Source organism: Prionailurus viverrinus, chromosome A2 (genome assembly GCF_022837055.1).
Source record: "Prionailurus viverrinus isolate Anna chromosome A2, UM_Priviv_1.0, whole genome shotgun sequence".
In the NCBI taxonomy this organism is placed as follows: Eukaryota; Metazoa; Chordata; class Mammalia; order Carnivora; family Felidae; genus Prionailurus; species Prionailurus viverrinus.
Genome location: NC_062562.1, coordinates 7294250 through 7309105, shown reverse-complemented (window position 1 = coordinate 7309105; position 14856 = coordinate 7294250). Strand labels below are relative to the sequence as shown.

The 14856-nt window shown below is 45.8% G+C and overlaps 1 protein-coding gene and 1 non-coding gene across 11 annotated transcripts in view; one reads left to right on the top strand and one right to left on the bottom strand.

Annotated features, from left to right (window-relative positions):
* Positions 1 to 14856, bottom strand: part of SMARCA4 (SWI/SNF related, matrix associated, actin dependent regulator of chromatin, subfamily a, member 4) — a 90113-nt gene that overhangs the window by 41738 nt on the left and 33519 nt on the right. For all 10 annotated transcript variants that reach the window (XM_047827912.1, XM_047827903.1, XM_047827920.1 and 7 more), the window contains exons 12-16: positions 14045 to 14175; positions 13824 to 13881; positions 5946 to 6067; positions 4270 to 4420; positions 3338 to 3501 (exon numbers count right to left, since the gene is read on the bottom strand). In XM_047827912.1, the coding sequence (XP_047683868.1) occupies positions 3338 to 3501; positions 4270 to 4420; positions 5946 to 6067; positions 13824 to 13881; positions 14045 to 14175 (626 nt within the window). The remainder of the gene's footprint in view (positions 1 to 3337; positions 3502 to 4269; positions 4421 to 5945; positions 6068 to 13823; positions 13882 to 14044; positions 14176 to 14856) is intronic.
* On the top strand, positions 7917 to 8033 carry LOC125161437 (U5 spliceosomal RNA). The gene has a single exon (XR_007150624.1). It is a non-coding gene; the product is annotated as a U5 spliceosomal RNA (small nuclear RNA).

Genomic DNA, 14856 nt, shown 5'->3' with positions numbered 1-14856 from the left:
TGCTCTCTCTCAAAATATATAAATAATGCTAAAAAAAAAAAAGTGGTTAAAATAATTAAATAAATTAAATGGGGAGAAGAAATACATCCTCTGTACATAAGAATTCTAAAGAATCTACAGAGCTATTTCTCCCTCAAAGAGGTGGAGCTTAATTCCTCGTTTATATGGGCACTGAGCTCAGTGACTATTCCAGAATACAATATGGAAGAGGGAAGAAAGTGTAACTTCACAGTGTCGACACCTGACAAATAGGACCTCAACCTGGTGATCAAGGTCAACATCACCAGTGACAAGGCACAGTGACAGTAACTGCCCCTGATATGATGTCACGACAGGGACACTTTACCCCTGTGTTCTTTAGCCCCCAAACCGAGCATCCTGTCCAAGCATGAAAAAAATCACCAGACAGACAGATTCAGGGACATCCTACAAAACACCAGGCTTGTCCTCCTTGAAACCGTCAAGATGAACAGAAACATGGAAATGTGAGAAGTGCCTGCTGGCCACAGAAGGCCAAGGCTCTGAGAAAGCTGACTGCAGTGTGGGGTCCTAGAACAGCAGCCAGATGCCAGGAGAAAAGTAGAGAGAGGGGCGTAAACACTGGAGTTAACAGTAATGTGCCAGTGCCAGCTCCCGACTTGTGACAAACGTACCAGTCACGTGAGATGTTATTCACAACAGGGTAACCGGGGGAGGGCACGCAGGGCTCTCAGTAGTACCTCTGCAACTTTTCTCGAAAGCTAAAACGATTCTCAAGCCAATACCAAGCATGACACAGTGACCGGGACATGTCGGAAGGAAACGGGAACCAACCTGAAGGGTCTCCACAGGCCAAAGCTGGAATAATCTGACCAAGAAAATAAAGTCTCCATTCTGCCAGTTTCAGCTAAGAGTTACACAAAACAGGGGCGCCTGGGTGGCTTAGTTGGTTAAGTGGCCGGCCCAGGTCACAATCTCATGGTTCGTGAATTTGGGCCCGGTATTGGGCTCTGTACTGACAGCTCAGAGCCTGGAGCCTGCTTCAGATTCTGTGTCTCCCTCTCTCTGCCCCTTCCCTGCTCACGTTCTATCTCTCAAAAATAAATAAACATTTTAGGGGCGCCTGGGTGGCGCAGTCGGTTAAGCGTCCGACTTCAGCCAGGTCACGATCTCGCGGTCCATGAGTTCGAGCCCCGCGTCAGGCTCTGGGCTGATGGCTCAGAGCCTGGAGCCTGTTTCCGATTCTGTGTCTCCCTCTCTCTCTGCCCCTCCCCCATTTATGCTCTGTCTCTCTCTGTCCCAAAAATAAATAAACGTTAAAAAAAAAAGTTTTAATAAAAAAAAAATAAACATTTTAAAAAATTTAAAAAAAAGTTATACACATCAGAAGTACATGGAGAAGGTATAGTTCTTCCTTACAGTGGATCTCCCACAGTGTGGGAGGTTCACTGGAAAGAAAACCACCATCAGCCCTTCCTGCTGGGGTAGGTGTCTCAAGCCAGACTCATCTGATGGATGCAGAAATCTCTGGGCAAAGTGTGATGAGAAATGGGACACTTCCATGGACTCTAAATGCCTCCCCACCAGGGACTTCTGAATTACAAAGGAAAACTCCTAGGATCACACGGGGAAACCAGCAGGCACCACATAACAGAGACCAAAGTTATCCTCTCCCTTGACCGGGCCTCTCAATCTCTCGTGCCTCCTGAAACATGGCCCCAGGAAGGGCACAGCATCCCTTCTCGGGGATTCTTACCAGACTTTCAGGGCCAGGCATCCAACACAAACAAAGTCTGAGGGACAGCCTACTAACGCCCGAGCAGAATTCAAGTGTCGACATCATCGAGGATGAAGACGGACTGCAGAAATGTCACAGACACGTCGCGGAGACACGACAACAAAAGTAGGAGCCTGGACCAGAAAGGGGCCGTCGGTGGGGACATTAGACAACATGTGAATGAGGTCTCTAGATTCGTGACCAGCGCTGCCTTTAGAACTGCCCTGGAGCTGCAAAGATTTGGGAAGCTGGGTGAAAGGCATACAGAAAATCTTTATTTTGATTTTACAACTATTTATAAATGAAGTAATGTTAAAATGAAAACGAAACACCCACGCTATAGGACAGCACGCGGGGGTGAACCACTCTGGTGGAGATGAGCTCACACCTTACACCTTGGGGGGAGGGGCCCAAAAAGGGGGGACTTCAGTCCCTGGTGGGCCGAGAGACGGCACATGGAGAAATGCAACAGAAAGCTGAGAAGTTGGGTCTGACCGCGGGGGAGGGGGAGGCAAGGCCGTCTGTCCTCAGCCTGGGCCCTTCTGCCGCACTGTGCGAACAGTTCTCCTTCTGTGCAGCTCTGTTCCAGCAGCGCAGCCAAATTCACACGAGTACAAGGAAGGGAAAGCAAAAGGAAGAAATAAACCTGCCCAAGCAAATGCTGGGAGAGTTCTGGGACCCCCAGCCATGGCTGCGTGGCCTCTGGCAGCCTGGCCATCTTCAAAGCGGGAGGGTATTTCCTGTGGGATCGGCGCCTGAGCGCTCAGCCCGGACAGCCGATTCGAGGATGAAGCGGTCACTGCTGAGTGCTGGCGGAAGGCAGGGGGTTTCCCTCCAGGGCCAGGCCAAGCGCGTACACAGAGGCCTGGCCACATCAGGGTGGACCGTCCCCTGGCCTGGGACTGGTTTGGTGCAGGACATGAAACCAGAGCCGGGGTCAATGAGAACCAGCCCCAGGACTTCTAGAAAAGCTCTGGGGCAGGTGAACCATGCTGTGGCAGTGCTGACCTAGGAAGACGGACGCCCAGGGCAGCTGGTGAATCTTGGCCCCACATGGCTGCCTGCCGGGAGGAGGAGGTCAGCAGTGCCAAGAGGTGGTGAGTAAGAGCCTCTTCGGGACTCGGTTGGAGGACCCAGAGCCTACCACACTAAGTGCCGGGGTTGCCAGAGCCAGGAAGGGAGGTGGACCAGAGGGCCCTGTGCCCCGGGGAGGAAGAGGTAGTGATATTTCCTCAAATGGCTCTCGTCCACTCTGCTAGCGGGAGCCTGTCTGGCTCCCACACACCTTGTGTGCAATGTGCCGGTTGGTGGACTTAAAGAGCACTCCAAGGTCATCTTGTGAGAGCTGCCCCAATAGGGATGACAGGCGGGCCCTCCATCACCCACTCTTCTCCCATCCTGCCCCTGGAAACCAGAGGAAGGATGCTGGGTGCTAAGTTGTGTGCCCCCCCACCAGGTCCCCTCAGAATGGGTCTGTATTTGGAGACGGGGTCTTTCAAGAAGCCATGAGGTGATGTGAACCCGAGCCGCGTGGCCTTCCCGCTGGACCCTCCCAGACCCCCCAGGGACGAGAGCGCTTACGAGAGAGGTACTATGATGAGAAAGGGCCCATTGATCCGCTTGTGCTCCATGAGGTACGTGATGAGGGCGATGGTCTGGATGGTCTTCCCCAGGCCCATCTCGTCAGCCAGGATGCCGTTCAGATTGTTGTTGTACAGAGACACCAGCCACTCCAGGCCTTTGATCTGCATGGAGAGAGGCAAGCGGCCGGGACTGAAGCCCGAGTCGGGTACGAGAGCATTCCCTGGACTTCAGAGACTCGGCTCGGCCAGGCACAAGTCTGTCCTGGCCACGAACCACCCGTGGTCATCGGGATTTTTGGTATTTCGCTGTCAATCAGCCCAGTCCTTTCTTACTTATCCTTATCCTCAGCAATCACTCCTGCAAAATCACAGGGTTGCCGTGCTGGTGATATGTGTCTACAAAATCTCTTTTTCTGGTCCACATCCGAACAGCTAAGTTTCTACCTGGAACGGCCAACAGAAAGCAGGGCTACCGGCTCCCGACACTGAAGCTCCCTGCCCTCACTGCCTCACTGCAGGGCTCCGGGGAACATGCACCGAGCACCCGTGCGCCCACGCCTGGGCCCGTCCTGGCTTGGCCACTCCCGAGTTGTGTGATTCTGCAGAATCACTGCACCTCTCTGTTCTTCGGTTGCCCCCCACGTCCGCCAAGTGCGGAGATGGAAGCACGCACTAAATAGGGTTGTTTAGCACTTAGAAGAGAACAGATAGCAGCCTCCTGTTCTGCCCGGCATACATTAAGCACCCAGCAGATCCAGATTTATTGCACAATTTCAACTCCTCCTGGAGGCTAGGCTAACAGATCAGGAAAACGGAGGTTCAGAGGGGAAGAGCGAATGTCCAGAGACAAAGACTGGAATGTGACTTCGGCAGCCACCCACACCCTGGAAACCCCAGGAGTGCTGTGTGGATGTGCCCCTCCGACCTTACCTGGTACTGTTTAAGGACACCATTGACCATGAGCGCCGACTGCTTATCCACTCTCTCGGTGACAGCATGGGCCACGGCGTAATAGGACTGCAGGCCCCGTGCCAGGGCCTGGGACACACCGTACTCGTCATCAACATCTTGCTTGGCATTCCTGGGAGTTAAGATGGAAACACCATGAGGACACACATTCCCACCTGTGATGACATGCTTCCTGCCCAAAGACCCACGGCCTGACAGCCACATAAGCCAAAGTGCAGCCAGACAGTCTGAGGGAGGGCCAGGCAGCAACTACTAATCCAGGGGGGCCCAAGACTGGGCTCAGGGGCCGTGGGTCCCGACCCCACATTCCCGGAACAGGAATCAAGTCACTGCCACATCACAGAAAGAGTGCATCATTCAGCCAGAGGCCCGTCCTCCAGCCCACTCTCTCTACTGAGCACTCGTGAGGCTAAAATGAAAGCGCACACTGAACGGCCTCACACAAGACCAGAATCATTTATACTGTGGCTGTTTTATGATCTAACCTGGAATTCTTTTAAAAAGTGACTTTATTTTTTGTTTAGAGAGGGCAAGAGAGTGCACGTAAGCACACGCATGTGCGGGGGAAGAGCAGATAGAGAGGGAGAGAGGGGGAGAGGGGGGGAGAGAGGGGGAGAGAGAGGGGGAGACAGTGAATCCCAATCAGGCTCCGCACGGTCAGCGCGGAGTCCACCGCGGGGCTCGAACTCACAAACCGTGAGATCATGACCTGAGCCAAAATCAAGAGTCAGACGCTTAATCGACTGAGCCACCCAGATGCTCCTAAAAAGTGACTTGAAACTATTACATTTTATGAATGTGACAGACACACGTGATCCGACTTCTGTCACGCTGTTTTATAGTGTGCTGTGGTTTCTGGTTTTCTATCTCCTTAAGAATCTGTAAGTGAGCTTAGTGGGCTTTTCCCTATTTCTCTAAGGATTTCAAAGGACTGCATGTTTGCTCTAGATGAATGTCATATTTAGAGCGTACACAACTCTCAGTTCTCAGTTTCTTTTCAAAAGCATCCATTAATTGCGTACCATAAGCAACAACTACATTGATATATTAACTGTACTTGTGCTTCTAAGGGCAAAAGATGAGAAATAACATGAATGCCCGCCACTAGGGACGGGCTAACACGTGAAGATGTAACACACAACGTCACTGACGACACTGCGTACAGACACAGCGTCACCTCCGAGAGAAAACTTTCGGTGAAAAAAGCCAGGGGCAGAAAAGTGGGCCTGGATAGATACACGTGTACCAGTAAAAAGAAACGCATGCACACATTTTGCTTGCTGCTGCACGAACTGTCTCTGAAGACACACGACGCTGGAAACAGTCTCCTCCAGGGAGGGAGTGGGGTGGGGAGGGCGGCCTGGGGAGCCAGCCTGAGGTGGCTGTTGTTGTACAACTAACTACCTCTTAAGCACAAGATGAACCATGTCAATGGATAGACTGACTATTCAATGCCTATGAAAGTGACTGAAATCCGAAGTAAATCCATTTGGTCTGTTTACAGTCCCCAATGTCTGCTGTCTGCGGGCTGGACAGCAGGGAGGGCTGTCCGTAGAGAGGCCGGAGTCCTGACAGCCCTCTGCTGCCAGCCTGAAAAGGGGGCTGGCAGAGTAGGAGGCTGGGGAGGGATGCCTTACTCAATGATGTGCCGGGCGTCTACCTCCGAGACGTCATCGCTGTCTGGATCTGGAATCTTCTTCTTCTCCTCAACAGGCAGGGTGGGAGGCTGTGCTGGCTGCGGCTGTTCCTCTTCCTCCTCCTACCAAGACACAAGCCCACGTCACCTCAGGCCACCCCACAGGGACAGGCAGAGGGCTCCCAGGGGGAGAATGTTTTTGGGAGCAGGCGCTGTTTCCATGCCCTCTTACTATCCCAGAATGTGTCATGCCTCCTCTTTGCTCTTCTCCTCAGTGCTATGATTTTTAGTTTTCCTAGCAGAATACAGACACTTCTCTTTAAGGCTACCTCAAGGGACTCTGGATTCTTGTTACTAGGAGAGTAGATTCCTCCTGCACCGTGCCTTCCCATCACAAAATGCATACTACCAAGCTTATGCCTTGCCCGACCTGATACTCAAAGCCATTTCTGATTTGCTTCTCTTGGATTTTTCTAAGTATTAAACACTCGATAGCAAATTTTCGACATTATTGCTCCTGACTTACTTTAGGCTTTATCGACATGGCTAAAACGTCTGCGCTAGGTCAAATAACGCTGTTGATGATAGGCATCCTAGTTTACCAAGCGGTTTTCTATGAACTTATAAGTTAGGTATAATAATAAATCAGTTACTCTTCATTACTGGGATTTTTCAGCCTTTACGGAGGACGTGATAAAGGGATTTTGTGTGACATATTGACAAAACACACACGAATGTACTTCCCCACGTGAAACCATTCTCGTATTCCCTGGTAAATCAGACAAAGTGCCAGTAGATAATTGTCTTTATGTACAATGGGACTGCGATAAAACTAAAAGGTATCTGTGATGAATCTACTAATTAATTCCAATCAAAATCCCGTGGGATGTCCCCTGGAGAATGCAAAATAACTTTATAAATCACTCGGAATAATGAACAGGTGATAATAGCACAAACATTTTGGGTAAAAAAAAAAAAAAATCGTAATTGGTACAGACTTTTCCTAGCTGACATACTATGTCTGGAATTAAAATAGGGGTGGGACCTCCAGCTAAGTCTGAGGGAGGAAGTCCACAAATTCACTCCTGGAAAACCATCTTCAAAGCTGAACAAAATTGGCAAGAGCAACCATTTCGGAGCTCTGGGGGCCTGAGAAGTATTAATGCTTGAGAAACCGCTGAACGTCGGGTAAGAAGAGTGGGAGACGGTAGCATTCCCACTTGGGTCCGCTTCCATCTCTCCGTCCCCCAGCTCCACGTTGAAGGTTCTGCCAGGGCGGCCAGGCCAACAGCACCGGCAGCTGAGTCTGATGGGGACGCGGTCATTTCGTAGCAGGGGGCACTGCCCCTACCAGCCGCTGGCACTACTGAAATAAAGTGGGGTTGTTTGCCAGCTTTTCTACTTTGGTCGGGAAAGCGCATCACGGGCTGAGCCCGTGACCAGGTGCACAGAAAATGCAAAAGGACCCCACAGAAAGTAAAAGCCAGGGTGGACCTGAAAATGGCCTGAACCTGGAATGTGTTCCTTTATACATTCTATCCACCTGCCAGAGACAGAAGCTGTATCACTGGCTCAAGAGGTCCGAGCACAATCACTGCCTAATCACTGGATAACTACTAAGTTACAAAGGAACATGGCCTATTCCTAGAAAGCCAGAATTAAAAATGAAAATGAACCACCACCCAGGGGTGGGAGTCAGAATACAGCGTAGCTAAAAATAGGTTTCCACTAAACATTAGAAGACAAGCGAAAGAGGAAAGGGTGATTACAGTATTCAGTGAAAAAGCAAATGAACCTGTCTCTTTCCCCAGATGTTGAACTTAGCATATAATCTGTGAAGCAATTATTATTACAAATATGTTCAAAGAACCATGGGAAACCATCTTTAAGCACAATAAGTCAACAAATACAGAATCTCAATAAAAGACAGCAAGCCCCAAATTGGATGAAAAACACGAAACTACCCAGCCAATACTCTGGTTTCTCTTCAGACTGTATAAATCTTTCGCCTTTTACTAAAGATTTCCGTGGAAACTACCCAGCCAAGAAGCTGAACAAACACTAAGGAGAATAAATATAAAGAGAGTTCACCATCAATCTGCTAAAAAAAAAAAAAGCCAAGGACAAACAATACTGAAAGCAAAAAAGAGAAAAACGAACCATCAAGTACAGAGGAGCGTCATTACAATTAGTGGTTAAATTCTCATTTGAGACAGAGACCAGAAAGTAGTGCAATGACACATGCACAAGGAAAAAGGCTGTCAACAAAGAAATCTGTGTCCAACTAAACTATCCTTCCAAAGTCAAAGCTTCAGAAATCATACTCCCAGATCTACCAAGGCTGAGGGAATTGGTTGCTAACAGACTGTAACTCAAACCCCAAGAAATAAAGAGCATTAAAAATGGTAAATACATGGATCAATATAAAAAGACTCTACAAATACTTTTTCCTTTATTTCTTCTCTACTAACTTATTCAGACCAAATCATAAGATTCCATGCAGTATGAATTAGAAGCCTGCATTGTAGGGTTTAGAGCATATGCAGGTGTAACATATGTGACAATAGAGCAGGAAGGAAGGGTAGCAAATAGAGCTACATTGGAACGTAAATTTCTCGATTTTACCAGAATGGAGATGGTATTAATCTGAAATATACTATGATAAAGTAAGATGCATATTGTAATCCCCAGGGCTACCACAAAACAAATAACTAAAAAGGGACAGTGACAACTGAAATCTACAGAAGAAATTAAACGGTACAATAAAAAATATTGAACACAAAAGGCAGCAAAAAGAGGCACAGAGGAACACAAAAAGACCTAAGACCAAGAAAAGAAATAGCCAAATGGCAAATGTAAACACAGTCATATTGATAATTACATTAAATGTGACTAGTCTAAAATTCAATCAAAAGGCAGGCACTGTCACACTAGATCTAAAAAGCAAGATCTAGCTACCTGCTCTTTCAGATTCAAATAAACAGACAGGCTTAAAGTAAAAGAGTGGAAAACCATAGACCACACAAACAAGCAGTAACCATAAGAAAGCTGGAGGGACTATACTAACATTGGACAAAACAGACTTCAAAACAAATATTACTGGGGACAAGGACAGATATTCAATAATGATAAAATATCACATATATCAGGAAGACAGAACAACTAAGTATATCTATCAACGAACATGAACATACATGAAGCAAATCTGACAGAATTTAAAGGAGAACAATTCAACAAAAACAGAGATTTTCCCATTTCATCCTCAACGACATCATAACAACTAAACAAAAGTCAGCAAGGATATATGGAACCTGAACAACACTCTCCACCAACTGAACTCTCATTTACGGAGCACTACACCCAAAAAAATGCAGAATCCTTTTTCAAGTGAACATGAAACATTCCATAGGATGCTGAGCCATAAAATGAGTCTCTGTAAATTTGAAAGAAAAGTCATACAAAGTAATCTTACACCATGAGAAAATTATTTTATTTTATTATTATGTATTTATCGGGGGGGGGGGGGGCGGCTCGTGCATGCACACAAGCAGGGGAGAGGAGCAGAGGGAGAGAGAATCCTAAGCAGCTCCACACTCAGCATGGAGTCTTACATGGGACTTGATCCCACAACCCTGGGATCATGACCCGAGCCGAAATCAAGAGTCAGACGCTCAAATGACTGAACCACCCAGGCGTGCGCTCCTACCACGAGAAAATTAAATTAGAGAACAAAAACAGAAAAACTCTTGGGGCACCTGAGTGGCTCAGTCAGTTAAGGATCCAACCTCAGCTCAGGTCACGATCTCATGGTTCATGAGTTCCAGCCCTGCATCCAGCTCTGTGCTGACAGTTCAGAGCCTGGAGCCTGCTTCGGATTCTGTGTCTCCCTCTCTCTCTGCCCCTCCCCTGCTCATGTTCTGTCTCTCTCGGTCACAAAAATAAATAAACATTAAAAAATAATTAAAAAAAAAAAAAAAAAGACCCAATGGTAAAGGAAAAAAAAAAAATCACAAGGGAAATTAGGAAATATTTTGAACTGAATAAAAACAGAAACAACGTATCAAAATTTACGGGCTGTAGTTTCAGCAGTGCCTAAAGGGAATGTAACTTTAAACAAGTATACCAGGAAAACAAGTCTCAAATGCGTAAACTACACTTTGACTACCAAAAAATGAAAGACAAATTACTGAATCACCAAAATGAGCAATGAAAAAGAGATCACTATGAAACCACAGAAATACGATAAGGACATAAATTTCTGAAGCTGAGTCAAGAAATGGAAAAATTTGGAAAAAAAAAAATCTTTAACAGCTAACTGTATGAGTAAAAAAAAATCTCACAATGAAAAGGCCAAGTCCAGATGGCTTCAGCAGTGATTCTACCAAATATGTTAAGATTAAGGATACCAAACTTTCATGAACTCTTCCAGAAAGTACAGGAGAACATTTTTCAATCCATTCTGAGGCCAATGTTAACTACAAAGTGAGACAAAAATGTCACAAGTAACTATAGACTAATATCCCATGAATATAGACCCATAAGTCCTCAACAAAATAGTAGCCACACTGCGATACACAGGAAAGATTATACAACAGGACAAAGTAGGACTTATCCTAGGAAAGCAAGGTTGGTATACTATCTAAAAATTAACTTACATAATAAATCATATTAATAGGTAAGAAACAAAAATCAGACAACCAACTTAAAAGATAAATATGAGACAAAATGGGGCACGCCTGGGTGGCTCAGTTGGTTAAGCATCCGACTTCAGTTCAGATCATGATCTCACAGTTCGTGAGTTTGAGCCCCCCATAAGGCTCTGTGCTGACAGCTCATAACCTCACAGTTCCTGGGGTTAAGCATTGCTTTGGACTCTGCTGCTCGGGATTCTCTCTCTCCCTTTCTCTCAGCCCCACCTCTGGTCACGTGCACGCCCACGGTCTCTCTCAAACTAAATAAACTTAAAAAAAAAAAAAAAAAAAAAAAAAAATCCCCTGGGTGCCCGGGTGGCTCAGTTGGTTAAACGTCTGACTCTTGGTTTCAGCTCAGGTCATGATCTCACAGCTTCATGGTTGAGCCCTGCATCAGGCTCTGCGCTGGCAGTGTGGAGCCTGCTTGGGATTCTCTCTCCCTTTCTCTCTGTTACTCCTCCACTTATGCTGTCTCTGTCTCTGTCTCTCTTATAATAAATAAACAAACTTAAAAAATCCAGGATAATTTTATTTAAAAAAAAACCAAAAAACTAGCAAGCATTTTTGTAGTAACTGACGAGCTGACCCTAAAATTTATATAGGAGCCTGAAGGATCTAGAATAGACAATCAAAGTCACAAAAGTGAAGGAATAACTTACTATAAGCTACAATTATCAAGGTAAAGTGGTAGTCACACAAAGACATGAAGATTGATAGAAAAGAAATGAGAGGCAGAAAAACCCTTGATTTATCGTCAACTGATTTCCCACAGACTAACCAAAGAAGAAAAGAGTGGTCTTTTCATCAAATGGTGCTAGATAAAATGGATATCCATACGCAAAAAAAAAAAATCTTAGACCTGTATCTCAGACCACAGGTGGCAGTCAATTCAACCATGACCTTAAATGTAAGAGCCTCAATTACAAAACTTTTAGAAGAAAACATAGAAGAAAAGTCTTTGTGACTTCAGAGAGTTCTCAGATGTAACACCAAAAGACCAATGCATGAACAAAAAAATTTGATAAACTGGATTTCATTAAAATTAAAAATTTTTACATCTGAAGAAACACTACTGGGGGTGGGGGGAGGCAAACTGGAGTGTCTGGGTGGCCCAGTCTTGGTTAAGCATTTCAATCTTGGTTTTGGCTCAGGTCATGATCTCACAGTTTGTGAGTTTGAGCCCACCCACATCAGGCTCTACGCAGACAGTAGATTCTTCCTCTCCTGTCTCTCTGCCCGTACCCTGCTCACGCTCTGTCTCTCTCAAAACAAATAAACTTAAAAAAAAAAAAAAAAAAAAAAAGGCAAACTGACTAGGGAACTGGCAGAAGATATTGTAAATTACATATTTGATAAGGAACATGTACCAAGAATATATAAAGAATTCTTGTAAAGAATTCAACTCAATGATGAGACAACAAACAACAAATTAGTAACGGGCAAGAAATGTGAATAGACGTTCAACCAAAGAAGATACATGAATGGTGCATAAACATATGAAAAAAATGCTCAACGTTATTAGTTACTAGGAAAATGCAAATTAAGGACACAGTGAGATACTGCTATACACACCCACCAGGATGGATATAATCAAAAGGACAGATAACACCAATTGTGGACGAGAATATGGAGAACCTGGAACCGGTGAAATGGTATAACCACTTCAGAAAACAGTTTGGCAGTTTCTTAGAAAGGCAAACATAAACTTACCGTATGACCCAGCAATCCCACTCCCAGGTATCTACCCAAGAGAAATGAAACCATATGTCCACACAGAGACACGTATGGAAACGTATGAAGTGTTTATAGCAACATTACTCATAACAGCAAAAAATGGAAACAACACAAATGCTCATCAGTTGGTGAGTGGATAAAGTGGGGTTCACCATACAATGGAACAGAATTCAGGAATAAATAGCAATGACCTCTTGATACACAAACAACGTGGATGAGCCTCAAAAACATTTTAGCTGAAAGAAACCAGATACAAAATGCTACATGTTACTGGACTCCATTTATATGAAATATGCAGAAAAGGCAACATCTACAGAGACAGAAAGTCAATCAGCAGTTTCCTAGAGCTGTAGGAAGTAGTGAGAACAAACTGTAAACCAGGAGGAAGGGGATTTTGTGGATTATAGGACATTCTAAGATTGGTGTGTGGTAGTGAATACACAAGTCTATAAATTTACTACAAATCACTGAATCGCAGCATTCCTCTTAAGGGCAGGGAGGGAGCGCCGTCCCAGGCCCTACACACAATAAACCCCGGATACCTCAAGCGGCAAGAAGGAGAGTAAAAACAGGACAAAACAAAAGATTATAGGTGAATACTATGCGGATTTCAGGTTGGGGGAAATATTTGAAGAGCGCTTTAAAAATCAGTAAAAAAAAAAAAACCACTCGTAACTGATTAGAAATGGGCAAACGATGCAAAACATTCACAGAAAAAATCAGAACGGTTAGTTAACTTGAACAAAATGCTCCACTGTAACAGCAAAGAAACGCCTGTGAAAAGGTGGCAAAGCTTTTTAAGGCCCTGAAAAAAGCCTTTTAAGACACTTTAAGCCACAAGTGAAGGGGGAGTGACAGAGAGCCCCCATCTGGATGCTAATGATGGAGACGCCCCCTTATGAAACCGTTCCCTGAGTTATCCTTCCCAAGGAGGCAATCTGGAACGGAGAGGAATGAGGCTCTCCGTGTACAGCTTTGTCAACCAAGGAAATATCACCTCAACATGGCATAATTAAATGACTCAGAGAATTTACACAATAAATGCAACCATTTATGTTTCCAAAGAAGGAATTATAATGGGCGATAACGTACATGATCTAATGACCACAACTTCGCATGGATCTTTCTGGAGGGCGGAGCTTCAAATGTTGAGCACTTGAAAGGCGGCTGGTACAGTTGAGGATGGGGAGTTTTAAATTCTATTTAATTTGATTAATTTAAGATTGAAAGAGTCACATGTGGCTAGGCGCTACCCTACTAGAAAGTGCAGCTCTAAAGCCCCAAATTTCAGCCAAGACTGGGGCCTCAGCTGCCCTGGGCCTGCTTCCTGCCCCATGCAGTGCCCACCCAGAGCAGGAAAGGATCACAATGCAAAGGGGTGACGGATGCCCAAGGTGTGGAAGTTACCACAACAAAGCACCGAGAGCCACGACGGCCAGGAAATGGACTCTTACCTCCTCCTCTTCTTCTGAGCCACTTTCTTCACTATCAGATCTTGGAGCTACTTCATACCTAGAAAAAACAGTCATGATTTAATATACATCTCCCTAGAACCCATAGGATTTACTTTCCTCAACAAACTGGCTTGTTTCTAAAGGAAAGCAAAACCACCCCCCAGCTGCCAGTGCCCCTGGAACGAGGCCAGCTCAGCATCTGAAAGTGAGGCCCCACTCACCCGGGGTTCATCTCAAGCCAGGCCTCTAGCTGCCCTGCTTTGGGGGCATCTGTGCCCGTGAGGATCTTCCCGCTCTCGACGTGGATAACTTTCACCGGGAGGTCACTCATTTGGCTGGTCTCATCCAGAGGCTGAAAAAGAGTCACACGTGTAACCGGAGATTCTGTGGTATCCGTACCTCAGGCTTCTGCCAACTAGGGCCAACTGGGGAAGCGCCCTCCCAACTCCATGCCCCCCAAAATGGCACCAAACATGGCCACTGGTTGTGAAAATGGATTAATGACATATTAATAATCCAGTAATAACACAGAATCACCGGATGACTGCTGCTTCCTCACGGTATTTCATTTTCAGATACATAATACATTCACGTAGTTCAAAATCCACAAGGGTACGAGGTGTGGACCCGCCCCCGCCCCCATTCTCCCCCCCAGGCCCCATCTGACAGCTCTCTGCACAGGTGCCTACCGGTGTCTGCTTCTCATGCACCCTTACAGACCGATTCCATGCAGAAGACACAACGATTCATTTCTCTCCCTTTATACACAAATGACTACATTATTCGCATTCTTCTGGCCCTTGATTCTTTCAACCGATACTACCTTTGTAGACCTCCTCAAATATCCTCATCCTTTTCTGTTAAACAGCTAACTAGAATATTTGAAAAACCAAACAACTACCTTCCTCTTACCAACAAATACGGAATTTCTCAGTTTCTCATTTTGAGATGTCAACACCGGAAGAACATTTCCCCCCTCCATTTGCTCCTTCCAATTTCCTGGAGAAAACCTCCAGGAGGAGGAGGAGGTTCT